The following is a 19,613-nucleotide window of genomic DNA, read 5'->3' as shown; positions in this document are numbered from 1 at the left end:
TTCACCCAAGAGTCTGGGTTTTGAATCATGTTTCCGGGTTTCAGTCCGCAGCTCCCAGCACTAATCTTCTCCCTGCAACTTTAAATGCTGCAAGGGAGCTACAGGGGGGATTTACCTCTAAAGGTATATCCTCCACTGCTCCAACCACCCCCCCCCCCCCTGTACTGCTTTTCCCAATCACCAATCCCTCGAGCCCCTTCCCCACAGCACTGCTGGGCAGCATCCCCTCTACCCCTCCAGCTGTGTGCAGCTGCTGCTGTGGTGGGAGATTGGTGCAGCATTCAGGATGAAGAGTCGGGGGGGGGGGGGGACTGCTAAACATGCTTACCAGCCACTTCCTGACTGAATACAGTGTGCTATCAATACTGATTGCAGCTGTGTACATTCATCACTGAAGCATAGTAAACTATGTTTACTATGCTTCAGCTTGTGAATGAATAGGAGTCTCTGTACAGAGGCTTCTATTCATTCATCTTCAGTGCGGCTGAGGCTGCAGAGAAAGGGAACGTAGAGTCTATCCCTGTAAGGTAGGTACTCCCACGCTATCACTGTAAGTGTGGCTTAGTGGTTTACTGCAGCAAGAACCGATTAGCTAATCTGTGGCTAACAAGGTGATGTATATAATGCAGTGGTGGTGCTGCGCTGTTAATATAAATCACTACTACTGTTAATCAGTGCTGTATTTTGGCCTAGGCCAACAAGGCCCAGGCCTAGGGCGGCACTTTGCAGGGGGGCAGCAAAAAAAGCCGATCCCCCTCCACCTGAGACTCTATTGGCCACTGGTTGCTAGAGCCGCCTTTCTCATTCCCCCTTTTCTCTCACCCCCCCCCCTCTCTCTCGCTCTCATTCCCCCTCTCTCTCACACCCCCCTCTCTCTTTCTGTCTCACCCCTCCTCTCTCTCTCTCTTTCATCCTCCTCTCTCTCACCCCTCCTCTCTCTCTCACCCCCCCTCTCTCTTGCCACTGGTTGCTAGATCACCCCCCCTCTCTCTTGCCACTGGTTGCTAGAGCCGCCTCTCTGATCCCCCCCCTCTCTCTCACCCAGTCTCTTTTGCTCTCATCCCCTCTCTCTGACACCCCCCTCTCTCTATTACTCTCCCTCACCCCCCCCCTCTCTATCTCTCACCCCTCTCTCTCTCACCCATCCTCTCTCTCTCTCTCTCACCCCTCCTCTCTCTCTCTCTCATCCCCCCTCTCGCTTTCTCATCCCCCTCTCGCTCTCTCATCCCCCCCTCTCTCCCTCTCTCTCTTCCTCACTCACCCCCCCCCTCTCGTGAGATCTCAGGGGTTCATGCTGGGACTTGTAGTCCTTCAATTTTGGAGAGAGCCACATCCGTTAAAAAATGAGTAGGGCAAATTTACATAGAAGGGGGGGCGCCCAATTTTAGTTTTGCCTAGGGCAGCACAAAACCAAAATACACCACTGCTGTTAATGTTAAGTGATCAATGCATATAGTAATCAATACTGGTGCCAAACATAATTATAAACCCCAAAACAATGGTGAACATACAATGCTACAATGCTTCAAACATAATATTATTTATAGTAATGTGCGCAGTGAATAAAGCAAATCAATTGTCAGTAGTAAACCCCATATATATGGGTCCACTATTTGGATACTAGCAGATATACTGTACTGGTCAGTGCAAATGTGACTGTATTACTGTGATGCAAAACAAGATTCCTCTCCAGTGACGTAGAATAGCATAAAAATATATATATATTGGCAAGTCTGTTTGAAAACCCACTGCAATCTGTTGTGGTATTTCAAAGGTGCATCCCTTCATCATAAATAATAAATTGTGTTGTGTGATGTCTCTTCTTTCTAATGTTGACACCTGCGTGCTCTCAAGCCTCTCACCTTACTGCTGTAAGGTAACAGCATATATACAGTATGTATCTTTTCCTGGCGATTGGTGTATCTTCTCCTGCCTCTAGGTCCATCAGGTTGATGGATCTCTTTTGTGGATGGTGTCTCCTCTGTGGTAATCCTAGGGGCCTTTCCCAGTTTGGTCCATGTTAGTGGGAAATATAAAGGCTCCCCATAGTGTGATATTGTTTTCGTAAATTTATTTAGTTAAAAGAAGCTTTTCTACTTACTTTTTACAACAAGTACTGTACATTTATTCCACGAGTGGTGTATATCTGCATAACTTCCAGTATGGCTCCGTTTGAGATCTCTGAAATCAATGGAGGATGGAGACACCGTTGTTGGAGTCGGTTTACTTCCTTTTGCCATCATGTGATTGTGACAGGCTCATTGTGTTAAATCATCTGGTGAGTTTGCACTGCATGTGGGGAAGATGGAGTGAAGCACCCAGATTTAATGTTTCATCACGGGTGTTCTACTTCTATCTATTTTTTCAAAACATTTGGATAATATATTGCACTATGAGTTTTTTTTCTGTTAATTTTTTCACGTTATGGTGGAGAAAAAGACGCTTACACTCATCAGCATCAGCAGGCTCCTTTGGAGACTCATCCAGGTATCTTCATCGTTGTATAGAGCCTTTTTCAATTTTGGTAAGTGACTATATAATTCTGAATAAGGACGTTCATATTTGACTCCTTATGGACGTACTTTGGGTATCATCACCCTAATGTGGACTGTTACTCTGTCATTAGGTGTATTATGAGTATATATGAGCTCTGCAATTTTCAAGATCTAGGTTTGCAAAGGTATTTGGTCACACAAATTGAGAATATATCCTCTATAACTGTTGAGTAGTATATATAAACTAGTGATCGACCGATATCGGTTTTTTGTTGCCGATACCAATATTTTGGCCAATGCACATTCGTATCGGCCAAAAATGTTTTAATTTTTTTTTTATACTTTACAGGTACTCTTGTGGAGGGATCTGGGGCTCTAAAAGACCCCAAACCCCTCCTCTGCACTTAAAAGCATTAAAAACGCCAAGTTTGGCTGTTTTTAATGCTGTCATTTATTTTAATCTGGCGCCAGACTGTACCTGGAAGTGATGTCACTCATGACATCACTTCTGGGTTTTTGCATAGAGACCCGATCAGAGCCTAATGCAGCTTTGATCGGGTCTTCAGCGGCCGTGCAGGCTGGTTGCCCCGGTCTCCCGGTGGGATGGGAGACCCGGGCAAGCCGCGGAAGGCGGCGGGAGGGGGGGGGGCGTCCCATCCCGCTCCTTTCAATGACAGCTGAGCGGCTTCTCAGCCCCACCGGTTGTCACTATAGGACAGCCGACCGTCGGCTATGGACTCTGGTACTGGGGTGATGCCTCTAGCTGCAGGCATCACCCCAGTACAAGCACTTTCCCGAAATATCGGCAATATCGGTCACCATGGTGGCCGATTCCGATATATCAGGGAAAGTGCATATCGGCCCTCGATATATCGGCTTCGCCGATAATCGGTCGATCTCTAATATAAACTATAATTTTTGTGCCCAGTGGTTCAGTGATAATGGCAGCAAGCAGGAGGATAACCATACATGGTATCAGTCAATATTCTGCATGCTTACGCCCATAGCGGTTTATACTAGAACTGTAAAAAGTATTTGTGAAACCAGTAAAATTAAAATGTTCCAGCTGCATGGTATTTTCATAAATTGAATCTGCAATCTGGCTGAGTAAATGACTGTGAGCGCTTTTAGAGATGTTTGATATTTCAGTTTAGCTCTAATATTGCTCATGCGGATCATGCTAAGAAGCCTGGCTCTGGACCCAGACAAAAATGTGTTTATAAATCATTTACACTTTGCAGCTTCCCTGGAATGTGTCCATAGAATAGTCACTGGATCAGAACAGTAAATCTGTAGGAAAAGGGATTTTACAGAATGAGCTGAAACCAGCCCGCATCGCCTTACTTCACTATGTTGTAACATGGAAGGAACTTCTTTTCTGTCTAATAAGTAACTGGGTGACTCTTGTATTACAGTTTCTTACTGAAACAAACTCAAAGGTCATTAAAAACCGCTAGTGGAAGTAAAATAACACGATTAACCATTGAGTCACAGGCAGAAGCTATACTCACTCATGATTCTCTCACTATTTTTTATTAACCAATTCTGCACCGGAAGGATTTACCCCCTTAAAGCGGTTGTAAACCCAATGAAAAAAAAAAAAAACCTGCAAGACAAAGGCATAATGAGCTAGTATGCATTGCATACTAGCCCATTATGTGTAACTTACCTTAGAACGAAGCCCCGACACGGACCCCCGGACATCGCTGCGGGCGCTGCCATGATCCCTCGCCGTCTCTTCCGGGTTCGGCGGCTCCGGCGCGGTGATTGGCTGGAAGAGACGGCTCCGGCGCGATGATTGGCCGGAGCCGCGATGACGTCACTCCCGCGCATGCGCGCAGGAGTGATTTTCCGGCAAGCTCCCGGCAAATAGATTGAAGGTCCCCCCGGACCTTCAGAGCGCATGCGCCGCTCGCGCGAGCGGCTGCATGCACTGTAAATATCTCCTAAACCATGCCGGTTTAGGAGATATTATTTGTACCTACAGGTAAGCCTTATTATAGGCTTACCTGTAGGTAAAAGTGTAAAAACGCGGGATACTACCGCTTTAATGGCCAGGCTATTTTTTGCGATTCAGCACTGTGTTAATTTAGCGGACAATTGCGCAGTCGTGCGACACTGTACCCAAATAAAATTGATGTCCTTTTTTCCCCACAAATAGAGCTTTCTTTGATGATATTTGATCACCTGTGCAATTTTTATTTTTTGCGCTATATACAAAAAAAGAGTGGCAATTCCGGAAAAAAAAACCCAATATTTTTTACATTCTGCTATATAACATTCCCCAAAAAAATAAATTAAAAAATCAAATTTTTTCATGATTTTAGGCAAATTTGTATTCTGCCACATTATTTTGGTAAAAAAAAAAAATTCCAATACGCGTGTTTTGATTGGTTTGCACAAAAGTTATCACGTCTGCAAACTAGGGGAAAGATTTATGTCATTTTTATTTATTTATTTTTTTACTCGTAAGGGCAGCGATCAGCGATTTTTCGCAGGACTGTGACATTGCGGCAGGCAATGGGAACCCTAACTGACTTTTTTGACAGTCTTGGGGGGACCAGTGACATTACTACAGTAATCAGTGCTAAAAATGCACTGTTACTGTTCTAATGACACTTGCAGGGAAGGGGGTTAACCCATACTTGCCAACTGTCCCTTTTTTCCAGGGACAGTCCCTGCAAATAGGAGCCTGTCCCAGGTAATTTATATTGTCCCTGGAAGCGCCTGTTAATCGGGCTGCCCATAAATGTTACGCAGAAGTAGTGCAGCTGAATGGGAGAATTATTCCAACTCTGCTACTGTGGCCTTAAGTTTGAAATTCCCTTTTTTAATCTCCTGTAATTCTCTCTATATTGAGTAGACCCTATAATCTGATAAGTAGGCAAGATTAATTATGCGGAGTGGGCGGAGCTTCAGGGAAGTGGGTGTGGTAATTGATAGCTGTGCTGCAAAGTGTCCCTGGAAATTTCTTTTAAATGTTGGCAACTATGGGTTAACCCAGGGGCGATCAAAGGGTTAAATGTGAGTCTAGGGGGTGTTTTCTAACTGGAAGGGGGAGTGGCTTGTGAAATCAATACAGAGATCTGTGTTCCTAAATAGGAGGAACACAAGAGCTCTGCATTGATACCAGAAAGAACAACGGTCTGCTGTGTTTACAACTTCGCAGGGAACGATCGCGGGTGCCTGGCGGCTATCGAGGCCTGCCTCGTGCATCAGCTTCCCCGCTAGCGGCTGGGCGAACCTGCCCACCTGCTGCCGTATATAGGCGGCGGCTGGTCGGCGGGTGGTTAATAAAAGATTAAATTATTTGTTTGTTATATACTAAACACACTCATCTCCTATCTGACTGCACAAAATGGGACATATGGCTACCTCCAACTTTACACAATGTAATGAACTCCAGGCAGATTTCTTGCTTCTCATTTGCGGGTGTCCGGGTTGGCAGCAAGTGGTTACTGTTCTCACCATCATGGGGAGCCCCCTCTCCCCATTCATCTGACATTTGCTTATTTGCTATACCCAATTTAAAAAATTGACCACACTGTAGTAAAATGTTCTTGTGAGAAGCTAATAAATGAGGAGTCCACCCTCCCCTACTGTAGTCTAAAAGAAATCAATGGTAATCAGATTGTTCCTTTTGAAAAAGTTATATATGGAAATTTGAGACCTGTGGTGATTTCTACCCTCACATTGATTTTAGGGTGACCCCCCATCTTTACAGTTATAACTACCTTGATTAGTATATGTTTAATCCAATTGTTGTCTGTGATGGCACTCACCGACAGTGGAAATGAAAAACAGATACTTAGTGGACACTGAGACTATGGTTAGGATTACTTCAAATGTGACAGTAATATTTATCGGCCATATCTCAAGAAACATGTGAATACTCATAGTAGATGCTAATATCATCAGCTCAACCACCTGTCTTCCACACATCATTGAATATGCTATAAGGGTGTGATGTGTATTCTGTTAAGCCCATCTGTCCCATTGTTAATTGTTAATTAACTCACATATTGTTTCTGTCCAGATGGCTAGATAATTAGTTCAGGTTAATTCTATTTCTGTATACAATTTCATCTGCATATGATAATGTAATCAGGCAACCCCTGACCTGATGGGGTAATCTGATCAGGAGGGTGATGTGCATGCTGTATATAAACTGTGTGAGGTGTTCAATAAAAGAGAAGGTTCCTTAAATTGTAGAAGCAAAGTTGTCAGCTAGCTTTGTATGGGGGTGGCTAGGATTTTATATCTATGTTTAGGACTGGGAGGAAGCGGAATACTGACAGAAGTCCACAAGCACAGTGTGGGTCGCGGTTCCATTACATTGTTGGCAACCAGTGGGATGCTTCCTTCAGTCTGGGACATCCAAACCTTCACCGGGATCCAAGGTCCAGATAGCAGAAGAAGGAGAGGTACAGATATCAGCCGCCATGGAAGGGGAATTTGGAAGGAGGTTGCGAGAGATGTACAGCGCAGGGGACCAGTGTCAGAGCTAGGATGGTATGATTCGATCCGCTTGGAACTCTGGGAGGAAGCGCTAGCCCGTGAGCAGCGACACCAGGGAAAGATCCTCCCCTCCTTCCAGGAAAGGTACTGGTCACTGTACGAAGTTCGAATGGTGTTATTGGGGAGACAACCGCACAAGGAATGGAAAGCTGATTTAAGCAGGCTGATCCAGGTGGAGATTTGATTGGACGAGAGCTACAGAGCTCTCCGCTGGTATGTAACCCAAGCGTGCCCATGGACAGCGGACAACAACCCAATGGAAGGCTTTTGCTACGGCGGCCCGGGGCTGTTATTAGAGGCTGTCCAAGGACCCTGACTTTGGGAGCGATTTGGAGTGGCGGTTAGTGGAAATTGAGGATTACAGAGAAGAGATCCTGAATATCTCGAAGTGTTCTGGGCACTGGAAGATTTGAAGTTTCTGGCCGTTCAGGAATGGGAAATGGAGATCACCTACTGATGGCTGCTAGACTCTGCTCAGTGCCGGACCTGGGCTCCCCTTGCCTGGGAATATCCAGAAGTACCAGCCGACAGTCCAGAAATCCTGACTGAACAATTGACAATGTGGCACAGTAATAGTGTGCTTTGCTCACCTGCACCCACGATTTTGGATGCGGAGGTCTTATGGCGGATGCAGCAAGTGCTGACTCACCTTGACGAACCTGTTTCTGCACAGGATGAGCTTGGATGGAGGAATGCGTCTGTCCAGCCACTGGATAAATGTATGGGAGAAGAGGAAGCCATCTTCATTCCCCAACCACGGATCACAGATTTAATTGACTTTCCATCGGAGGATGATATGGATGATAAATCACCCGCCAAAGTGTTGGCACTGGGCTCAAGTGCCACCAGCCCATGCTCTGGACTTTCAGCAATTCCAGAGGCTGGGGATTTGATAGACTTTTCTGCTGAGGAGGAACATCCCAGTGAGCCTACAGCAGAAGAGGCATAGTGCTACTGACCTCTGCCTGCAACAATTGGTGACCCCGGAAGATGTGTGCAAGGCCACTGACTTTTCAGTTTACTTTCCTGCAGAACAGCTGGCTTTAGGGCCTTACATCACTTAGCGCTGCCCAACAGCAGCTTCAGCCTCCCTGAGAGAAGAGGCAGCTGACCTTTCTGTTACACCACTGACAGGGACCTGGAATTTTCTGCCAGCAGCATCTGTCGAGTTGCAAGAAACTTCTCTAGCTGAAGCGCTGACAACTGGAAAGAGGTTCCAAGACTGCTGCCCCACACCTGTGGCAGTTTCAGAGGCCCAGGGTGAGATGGTGGTGATCACTCCCCAGCAGCAAATCAGGATCCAGGGGGAGAAGAGAGAGGAGGTTGTCGTCCTGCCTTCCAAACAGTCAGTCAGAGCAGAGGAAACGGTCACTCCCCAACAGCTGCTACACAGTTCAGAGAAGAAGGTGGTCATTTTTCCTCCTCAGCGAGAGATCCACAGTTTGGGAGCGGAGGAAGCCAGTCTCCCTCCCCAACAGTTAGCTGGAGTGGTTTATGTGGAGTCCCCAGCAGAAGTGCTGGCAACAGTGCAGAGTGCTACCAACCTCTGCCCAGCACCCACAACAGCTACAGAGTTCCAGGAGGCTGGGCAATCAGCCCCTCCCCCCAGCGACAAGCTGATGAAGTGAAGCTTCTACACACAGCTGACGCGCTGGCAGCTGGACAGGGAGTCAACGACCTCTGCCCCACACCTACTGAAGACAACCCTTTCCTGCAACCAAGAATGGAAATCAGGTTGACTACCTATGTGAGTTCACTCTGCCCTCAACTAACAAAAGATGGAGTTCCTGTGGTAATGGATGGGATTACAGTCTTCGTTTGTTTACCACAGGGATACTGGATAGTCGGCCCAGATCCCCAACAGCCTGACAAAGTCTTCTCTCCAGCGGCTGAAAAGACTCCTGGGAGAAGGGCCAGTCCATGCTTATCCCCAGCGGTGGGTATGTTCTACGAGAGAGGCAGACGTTGGCTGGGTGAGTAACGCTGTGTTCTGGACAATTTGTTTGGGGTACTGGGTGGGTGCAGACATTGGGAGTGCTCATGGAACACAGCCTACCTTAGAGAGGTTGGAAAATCCCTGTCAGTTACCTTGGTTGAGGCCGAAGTGCTGAGAGGGCTTCCCTTGCAGCTCGGTGCGGATCACCCCTGGTGGTGAAACAGGAGATGACACGTCCCAAGGAGCACTGGATGCGGATGGATCCCGGATGGATGGATGGTGATTCAGGACCGCTTCCAGGAGATCTATAGATGCTCAGAGAAAAGAGACAAAGGTTAATGCCAGGACGAGGGTCATACACAGATAATCAGTCCGAGGAGATGAAGGTACAGAGGGCCGTGCAAGAGAGAGAGTACGTGGGATCCAAGCCAAGGTCGGTACACAGGAGATCCAGCAGAGGTGTCCTTTAGAGTAAAGGGTGGTCAGGCAAGCCGAGGTCAAACGAAGGAGAGATGCAGGTAAGTCAAAGGAGCTAGCCGGGTCAAACAGGAACAACAGGCAATCGAACAGGTCACGGGTACAGGAGCTGATGATAAACCAGCACTGAAGCACAGCCAGAGAGCGTCTTATATAGGGCCAGGGCTGGGGAGATGGGCGTGGTGACACACCTGCTCTGCATCCAGCGTTCTATTGTTGCTGAATGCTGATTCCTTTCCTGACAATCCCTCTCTCAGCCCCCTAGGCCCCGCTTATGTGTAAGTCATCCTGTGTCTATTAGGGACACAGGGTGCCCAAGAAGCCCAGTCGAGCCTGCCCAAACCAGGCTTCCACAGACTGGTCGGCTATGAGAGCTCCATGCGCCCTGCCGGGACAAACTTACAAACTATGTGGAACTTTGTCAAGGAAGCTGCCATGATGGGTTGACTCTTTGGGACTTGTTACCCGACTAACTCAGGCACAGACCGATTGAAGGTCTGGTACCTGGTTAGTCTACCTTTGGGGGGACGGTATGTGATGGTACAAACTGTCACTGGGAGTGAAAGACAGATACTTAATGGACACTGAGAATATGGTTTGGATTACTTCAAATGTGACAGTAATATTTATCGGCCATATATCTCAAGAAACGTGTGCAGACTGCTTCACACAGTCAGACTCATAGCAGATATTAATATCATCAGCTCAACCACCTGTCTTCCACACATCGTTGAATATGCTGATATACTCACCTGTTATCTACAATGGGTTCTGTGTTTACACTTCTGATAATGTGAATTGTACTTCAATGTCAGAGACGGACAGTCTGTCACTGGTGGTCCCTTCCTATTTTCTGTGTATTAGTGTGTGATGTGTATTCTGTTAAGCCTGTCTGTCCCATTGTTAACTGTTAATGAACTCACATATTGTTTCTGTCCAGATGGCTAGATAATTACAACCCCTGACCTGATGGGGTATTCTGATCAGGAGGGGGATGTCCATGCTGTATATAAACTGTGTGAGGTGTTCAATAAAAGAGAAGGTTCCTTAACTTGTAGAAGCTAGGTTATCGGCTAGCTTTGTATGGGGGCAGCTAGGATTTGATATCTATGTTCAAGACTGGGAGGAAGCGGAATACTGACAGAAGTCGCGGTTCCGTTACATTGTCAAAAGCTTGTAGATTTCACCTCTGTAACATCTCAAAAATACGCCCATTTTTAACAGATGAAACCACCAAGCTACTTATTCACTTCCTTGTTATCTCTCGCCTTGACTATTGCAGCTCCACAGAAGGGGTGAGCGGGTTATGGACAGAACAGGACTTGTAGTAACAAAAGAGGAATCAGCACAAGGGATACATCCTACTGACTGTAAATTATGTTCTTCGTGATGATTTTTCTGTTTTTTACTTTAGCTATATACTTAGGCTTTAAAAAAAATATAACTTGTCAAACAATAGTTTGATATTACAAAAAATTGATCCATGTATGGCCAGCTTAACTCCTCTGGCCTGGATCTCCTTCCCTATGTCCGTGCATGCACAGTACAACCTCATAAATTTCTATTGGGCTTGATTTTGAGTAGAAAAATTGGATGAAAAGTTGCAGCACTAGAAAGTTCTCCCTTGCCTGAAAATGTTGTGATGGGTGCAGAAACCGATCTTCACCCCCATAAAGGGAAAAAAATGGAATTCCCAAAGGCAGAAGCTAGGATTTCATACACAGCCCCCAATGAGGTTCCAGTTTAATTGCAGTAAGTCTGTGGTGTTTCACATTAAAGTGGTACGGTATGTCTATAACTATCTGCTCAGCAAGTAGTTTGTACTCTCCCTTTACACAGGTATAGTAAATGAAAGTAACACATGAAGCTCTTTTTAAATTGCCTATTTTTTTTTTTGTAAATTTATTTTAGGAGCCATGTTTAATGAAGATATTCCCAATGAAGCATTCGAGACCGTCCCGTACAGAGGTAAGATATACAGTATATTTGTATACAAGGTTTTCATATGATTACAATATTTGCACTGGGAACAGCAGTGGCAGAAAGTGAATGATAAAAATACTCTACAAAATTGTTTGGAATAAAGTGGTTGTAAACCCTTACAAATACTCAGTGCAGCAACTGGCCTCGGGTGATACACAGAGATTAAATAAATCCTCCTACATAAGCTGTACCTGTCTATCTACAGTCTTCTCTACTCTACATCCATTCAAAGCCCAGGATTTATAAAGCTTGTCGGAGAGTTCAGAAAAAAGGGGGTGGAGAGCTGAAATTACACTCTAGAGCTCAGTGAGGAGAATTTCGAGAGCTGATTGGTGGGAAGGGACACACTCCCCTCCATACAGCATTTAGAAACAGAGCTGAGGCTGTCAGTCAACTGGAGGTCCCTCTTTTCTCACCTTTTTTCTCTTGGTGTCAGAAGTGATTCACACAGATAGCAGCCAAATGAAAAAGCAGACAGAAATGACTCCTCGTGCTTCTAATTGAAACAAGTACACACCATAGAGGGACATACTTTGTTCATATTTCATGTCTGAGGTTTACAACCATTTTAAAGAAACACAAAAATTTTGGAAATCGATTGCACTAACAAATTTTTAATACATAAAAGATCTTTTTCATCAAGCCAAATTTTATCAAACTGATTTATTCTTTGTCAGCTTGAACAACTGTTTTCAAACGAAAGAATGTTTAAAAGGATACAAGATACCTGTTCTGCTCCACTTTTCTGAATTTTTTATGTTGTGTTGAACCTCATGAGGTTGGTATTGTTTGGTAGTGTACAGCAGTGTTTATTTTAGTCGACTAAATTAACACCATTTTAGTTGACTAAAATACGACTAAAACTAAAACAATTCAGATGACTAAAATATGACTAAAACTAAAATGGCATTTTAGTCATAAGACTAAAATAGGACTAAAACTAAGTGCAATAGCACTTAGTTTTAGTCCTAAATTCAAATAAACATTGAGTACAACCAAATTTACCACCATTTAGCTCAGTTATGAGAACTTGAGCATATTCCTGAGATATACCAAACACCCTCCCTGGATCCAGGACGGCAGAAAACCACATAAAAATAGAGCGACGGGTGGGAGGGAGGGAGCTTGTTGCTAGAAGGTCCAAAAAGGACAATTTCCGGACCCAGCCTCCTTTTAATAGCCTCTTTCCAAAAGGTTCCAGGTGTTCCCCATGGCTAGACAGATCACCTGGGAAAAGACTTAGTAAACCTTAACTGCTTACTGCCCACCCACTGTCCAATGACGGCTGAGTGGTGCAGCTATTGTTCTGGGACGCTGTCAAATGATGGCGCACCAGAACGGCCTCTCTTGTGCACCTGCGGGGGCACGCAGTGCGGCGATCGTGGCCACGCTGTGTTGCTAGGACACGACGCGACCTCGATCTTGGTAAAGAGCCAATGACATGGCTCTTTACTCATGTGATCGGCTGTGTCCAATTACAGCCGGTCACATGTGAATGAGGAAGTGCCGTTTACTGGCTCTCCTTGCCTCACACTGCCAGAGTGTGAGGCGAGGAGAGCCGATCAGCGGCTCTTCCTCACAGGGGAGATCAGGACAGGTAATCAGGGCACTGATCATCAGTGCCTTGATTACAAAAAAGTGAAAAATAGTGCCAATCAGTGACCACCATCATTGCCCACAGTGGCCATCATCAGTGCCCACCATCAGTGCCCACAATCAGTGCCTATATTGCTGCCAGTCAGTGCCTGCTCATCTAGGCACTGATGGGCACTGACTGGCCGCACTATGGGCACTGATTATGGGCACTGATGGTGCTGCCCATCAGTGTCCATCAGTGCCACCCATCAATTCCCATCAGTGCCGCCCATCAGTTCCCATCAGTGCCGCCCGTCAGTGCCACCTCTCAGTGCCCATCAGTGCCGCCTTTCAGTGCCCATCAGTGACGCCTATTAGTGCTCATTAGTGATGCCTATCAGTGCTCCTCAGTGCCTCCTATCAGTGCCAACTATCAGTGCCCATCAGTGCGGCATATTAGTAACTCCTCATCAGTGCCACCTCATCAGGGCCCATAAGTGCCACCTCATCAGTGCCCATCAGTGCAGCCTATCAGTGCCGCCTCTTCAGCGCACATCAGTGAAGGAGAAACATTTTTTAATTTTCAAAATTTACTCGCAGAAAATAAGAAAAACTTTTTTTTTTTTCCAAATTTTCTGTCTTTTTTTTTGTAAGAAATAAAAAACCCAGTGGTGATTAAATACCACCAAAAGAAAGCTCTATTTGTGTGAAAATAATAAATAAAAATGACATATTGTTACAGTGTAGCATGACCGCGCAATTGTTGTTCAAATTGTGACAGCGCTGAAAGCTGAAAATTGACCTGGGTAGGAAGGGGGTGAAAGTGCCTTATATTGAAGTGGTTAAAGGGTTTGTGTGCCCCAATAGCGTTAATAACAGTGTAAGGTAACAAAACAACAGCTTGGCAAGCAAGGGTGAAGGCGGGGAGCAGCCGCAGCCCCACGAAGGTGGGCCCAAAGAGTTGTGCCCCCCCTAAACAAGGTCCATCAAGACATGGATGAGCAAGTTTGGGGTGGAGAAATTTGACTGGCCTGCAACTTAACCCGATAGAACACCTTTGGGATGAATTAGAGCGGAGACTGCGAGCCAGGCCTTCTCATCCACATCAGTGCCTGACCTTACAAATGCGCTTCTTGAAGAATGGTCAAACATTCCCATAGACACGCTCCTAAACCTTGTGGACAGCCTTCCCAGAAGAGTTGAAGTAAAAAATACAAGCTTATGCCGCTGTACAGAACACTGGTGAGACCTCACTTGGAGTATTGTGCGCAGTCTTGGAGGCCATATCTCCAGAAGGATATAGATACTCTAGAGAGAGTTCAGAGAAGAGCTACTAAACTAGTACATGGATTGCAGGAAAAAACTTACCAGGAAAGGTTAAAGGACCTTAACATGTATAGCTTGGAAGAAAGAAGAGACAGAGGGGATATGATAGAAACTTTTAAATACATAAAGGGAATCAACTTGGTAAAGGAGGAGAGCATATTTAAAAGAAGAAAAACTACCACAAGAGGACACAGTTTTAAATTAGAGGGGCAAAGGTTTAAAAGTAATATGAGGAAGTATTACTTTACTGAGAGAGTAGTGGATGCATGGAATAACCTTCCTGCAGAAGTGGTAGCTGCAAATACAGTGAAGGTGTTTAAGCATGCATGGGATAGGCATAAGGTTTTCCTTCATATAAGATAGGGCCAGGGACTATTCATAGGATTCAGATATATTGGGCAGACTAGATGGGCCAAATGGTTCTTATCTGCCGACACATTCTATGTTTCTAAGTTTGAAGCTGTTATAGCTGCAAAGGGTGGGCCAACTCAATATTGAACCCTACGGACTAAGACTGGGATGTCATTAAAGTTCATGTGCGTGTAAAGGCAGGTGTCCCAATACTTCTGACAATATAGTGTATATACAGTATATCGATAGTAGAAAAATAAAAAAAGAACATTTGTAAAATCTCTGAAATTCCCAAACCTACCTTAAGATGGAGACAAAGATCAACATTTATGGTACCCAATAAATCTACAATTTGAAATACATTGGGGCCAATTTACTGAAGGAGACAAATTGATTACTGAAAGAAGGGCTGTAGGGGGTGGGAGGCGCACTAGGCAGGGAGAGAGGCCCTTAGAACCCCATGTAGGGCAACATTGGAACAGAGACAGGTGAGATGAATATGAAGATGCAGTTGTGCAATGGAGGTTGCATCATGGCTTTATGGAAGAAATCCAGGTATGAATATTTTATTCATAGTTTGTATTATGTAGTCCTGTGCCCAGTGCTCTGTGTATTATGTAGTCCTGTGCCCAGCGCTCTGTGTATTATGTAGTCCTGTGCCCAGCGCTCTGTGTATTATGCAGTCCTGCGCCCAGCGCTCTGTGTATTATGTAGTCCTGTGCCCAGCGCTCTGTGTATTATGTAGTCCTGTGCCCAGCGCTCTGTGTATTATGCAGTCCTGCGCCCAGCGCTCTGTGTATTATGCAATCCTGCGCCCAGCGCTCTGTGTATTATGCAGTCCTGTGCCCAGCGCTCTGTGTATTATGCAGCCCTGTGCCATTTGCCAATAAAAAATAAAATAATATATGTCCCTAGATTTCATTTTAAAAATCTGATCACCTTAACATACAGTAGTTACATTGGTGCAGCTTGGACCAATGTAACTATGTACAGGTACTTTGTAGACCGTACCTGGCCAATGCCTCTGGAAGCTGAAAATTACTGTAATAAACACCACTACTCCAATGATCTCCACTGCTTGTGGGTCTTGTGCTGAGCAGCTGTCCTTCTGCATTCTGCACAAAGGAAGGGGACCAATTGGCACGAGAGCCATTCAGAGAAAGCTTTTCATTTTCTTAACCGCTTTTGGACTGCCCGCCGCAGAAGTACTGCGGGAGGCTCCTGCGCGATCCGCCGTAGGTATACAACGGTCACGCGCCTGCAGCTAGGGGCGAGTGCGCGCCGCCAGCGGCATGCTCCCACCCCCACTCGGCAGCGGGGACTGTAATTGCTGCCTGCCACCTGCGATCGCTCCCCGCTGAGAGAAAAGAACGGTCAGCTGTTGTAAACACAGCTGACCGTTCTTCTCTCTGGAATGATCACAGAGCTCCTGTGATCCTTCTATATAGGCCATTTCACAAGCCCAACCCCCATGCAGATAGAAACACACCCCTAGGTACACATTTAACCCTTTGATCGCCCCTTGGTTAACCCCTTCCCTGCCAATGGCATTATTACAGTAACAGTGCATATTTTTAGCACTGATTACTGTAGTAATGTCACTGGTCCCCCCAAAAGTGTCAAATATATCAGTTAGGAGTCCCATCTGTCCACAGCAATGTCGCAGTCCCGCTAAAAATCACAGATCGCCGCCATAACTAGTAGAAAAAAAAAAATATAAAAATTATAAAATTTCTTTCCCGTAGTTAGTAGACTCGATAACTTTTATGCAAACCAATCAAAACACGCTTATTGCAATTTTTTTTACCAAAAATATGTAGCAGACAACAAATTGGTCAAAAATGTTAAAAAAATGTAGATTTTAAATTTTGGGAATGTTATATAGCAGAATGTGAAAAATATTGTTTTTTTTTTTCAGATTTGTCGCTATATTTTTGTTTATAGCGCAAAAAAAATAAAAATTGCAGAGGTGATCAAATACCACCGAAAGAAAGCTCTATTTGTGGGAAGAAAAGGACATCAATTTTATTTGGGTACAGCTTTGCATGACCAATTGTCCGTTAAAATAAGGCAGTGCCGAATCACAAAAAATGGCCTGGTCATTAAGGGGGCAAATCCTTTCGGGCCAGAAGTGGTTAATGAATGCAAAGCATTCTCTGATTGGATGAGGTGGATAGGTGGGGCAGTGCAAAGCATTGCGTCCGACCTCTTGTTTTCATGATGGAATTCTTCTTTAAAATTCAGTCAGTGTGCGTCTGTTTGAACTCATCCATACAAGAGGATTCAGTCCAAGCATTTTTTAAAAGCTTTAAAAAAAAAAAAAAAAAACACTTTTTGTTCGTATCCATTTATAAGTAAATAAAAATAATACAAGATGAATACAAATATATAAGTAACCATTGTCTAAATATAGCAATTATACAAAAGGTTTAAATTTCAAAAAATACTTCTAGAGCTAGAGGAGGGAGAGGGTTAATTTTGTAAAAAGTTTCCTTTTCATCCTCTCTCTTTTCAATTTTTCAGATATGAATGCTTTGGAAAGAGGTCATTGGCAGTAAGTTCAGTATTCAATAGATCTCTGATGTCAAACCCTTTCTGACGGGTCTTTATGGAATATTTCATAAACAACTGGGTATAATAATAAAGAATTAAAAAAAAACAACAAGAAAACAAATTAGAATTTCTAAAATTCTAAAAATTTTGTATTATTTGCTAACAATAGTTGACAGTCATTGTGTACAGGCAAAGCACAATTTCTAAAAAAAAAATATACAGAAGTCAATAAATATAAATTCATAAATGATATTTATATTATTATTATAATACGGGATTTATATAGTGCCAACAGTTTGTGCAGCGCTTTACAATATGAGGGAAAACAATACAGGTACAATACAATTCAATACAGGAGGAATTGGAGGGCCCTGCTTATTAGAGCTTACAATCTAGAATGTTTACTTTTTTTTTTAATGTTACACTCCAGATTTCAAACTCACCCACAGATGCCATAAGACCCTTCCTTGCTCTGCTCCTGCATGAGTTGAACTGGCCCTCAGCACCAGACATACAGTATAGCCTGATGTATCAATAAATAGGAATTGGAGTTATTTCCCTGCAGTCTCCAGTTATATTGGTCATACACATGACAACTTTCAGGCAATTTTTAGCACTTTTTTTTTAGAATCAAGGCAAACTACTACATAAAGTTAATACTATGAAAAACTCAAAACTGAAGGTGGTTCCCTTCATCCATTCATTTTTGAAAAATAAAAAAGCTTTATAAAAGCAGAGTTGTATAAAGTATTTGAAACCCATACTTGAGTAAAAGTACAAGTGCTCGATCAAAAAGTGACTTGAGTAGAATTACTAAAGTATTCAACATTTTTTGTACTTAAGTATTGCAAGTAGTTTTTTTAAAAAATTTTGCTACTCAAGTACTGAAAGTAAAAGTACCAGTAGTTTTGAAAAAAAAATGCTACTCAAGTACACAAAGAAAAGTAAAAGTACTGTGTTATGTAGTTATTAAAGAAAGAAGTCAAAAGTTTGAACATCATATTGTTTTCTATTATTTCAAATGCAGCTTTTATTTATACATACAGTAGCATTTATTTTCGTATGCGCTGATAATACACATGTTTTGAGCTTCATGAAACCTGCCATCTACTGTTCTGGCAGTGGTAATTTTTATATTGTAACGAGTAACTATGCAGCACAAAAAAAAAAATATCGGAGTAGAAGTATTGAAATCATCGAAAAAATGTAGTGAAGTAAAAGTAGAAGTAGGAGAAAAAAATTCTACTCTAGGAAAGTACAGATACCGCCTTTCGGTACTTAAGTACAGTAGTGAAGTAGTTCTACTTAGTTACTATACATCTCTGTATAAAAGTGATAAAATTGCCTGAAGATTTCCCTATACATGGCCATCATTAAAATGAAACACTCGTGGCAAAAGAAATCTTGCTGGTAGTAAGAACATTGATATGATTTAAAGTGGAACTAAACCCATTAAACAGTTTCCCAAAACAGCTACATTCAAGTCATTCAATGATAACTGTCACAGTTGCTTTTGCCCCCATCCAAACTGTCAAGCCATCAAATGGCTGGTGTCATAATTGATCACATTTGCAGCACCGTGGCTTTTCTTTAAAAAAAACCTGTAATAAAGTTTAAAAAAAAAATAAAATAAATAGAAAAAAAAAAAAAATTTAGCCGCCCCCGTCACCGTTAGCTCGCGCACAGAAAAAAACGTATACGGAAGTCGAGCCGCGAATGAAATCGCTGTTCAAACCACACATGTGAGGTATCGCCACGATCGCCAGAGCGTGAGCAATAATTAAAAAAAAAAAAAGCTACACTCTAACTCTAAACTGGTAACCGTTAAAAAATGTTAAATTGTTGCCAATTGAGATTTCTATTGACCGTAGTTTGTCGCCATCCCACGGGTGTGCGCAATTTTAAACCATAACATGTTGGGTATCTATTTACTCAGCGTGACATCATCTTTCCCAATATACAAAAAAAAATGGGCTAACTTTACTGTTTAGTATTTTTTAAATGCAGTGAAATGTGATTTTTTTAAATTTTTCCAAAAAAATGGCGTTTTAAAGACCGCTGCGCCAATACCACGTGACTAAAAATATTGCAATGACCGACATTTTATTCTCCAGAGTCTTTGCTAAAAAAATATATATAATGTTTGGGGGTTCTAAGTAGTTTTCTAGGAAATTAAACTGGTTTTAACTTGTAAACAAAAAGTGTCCGAAATAGGGCTGGGGCTTAAGTGGTTAAGGGATTCAGTTACTGGATCTTTATTATAGCGGAAGTTTATATACTGTACGGGTTTAGTGACTATTCAGTGAATTTAACATTTTTTTTTCTTTTTATTTTAGAATGGTTTTATGATTACTTATGAAATACTTCAAGGTGCCCTTTATGTTCTTTATCTCTGTATA

The 19,613-nt window shown here is 43.4% G+C and overlaps 1 protein-coding gene across 3 annotated transcripts in view; it reads left to right on the top strand.

Moving 5' to 3' along the window:
• The window catches only part of LOC309568641 (galactoside alpha-(1,2)-fucosyltransferase 2-like), a 348,880-nt gene that overhangs the window by 84,972 nt on the left and 244,295 nt on the right, over positions 1–19,613 (top strand). For all 3 annotated transcript variants that reach the window (XM_082274366.1, XM_082274367.1, XM_082274370.1), the window contains exon 2: positions 11,338–11,394. In XM_082274366.1, coding sequence (XP_082130492.1) covers positions 11,338–11,394 — 57 coding nt within the window. The remainder of the gene's footprint in view (positions 1–11,337; positions 11,395–19,613) is intronic.

Source organism: Pelophylax lessonae, assembly GCF_965119305.1.
Source record: "Pelophylax lessonae genome assembly, chromosome: 12".
Lineage (NCBI taxonomy): Eukaryota > Metazoa > Chordata > Amphibia > Anura > Ranidae > Pelophylax > Pelophylax lessonae.
The sequence above is the reverse complement of the archived record's forward strand: the minus strand, read 5'-3'. Positions and strand labels throughout refer to the sequence as shown.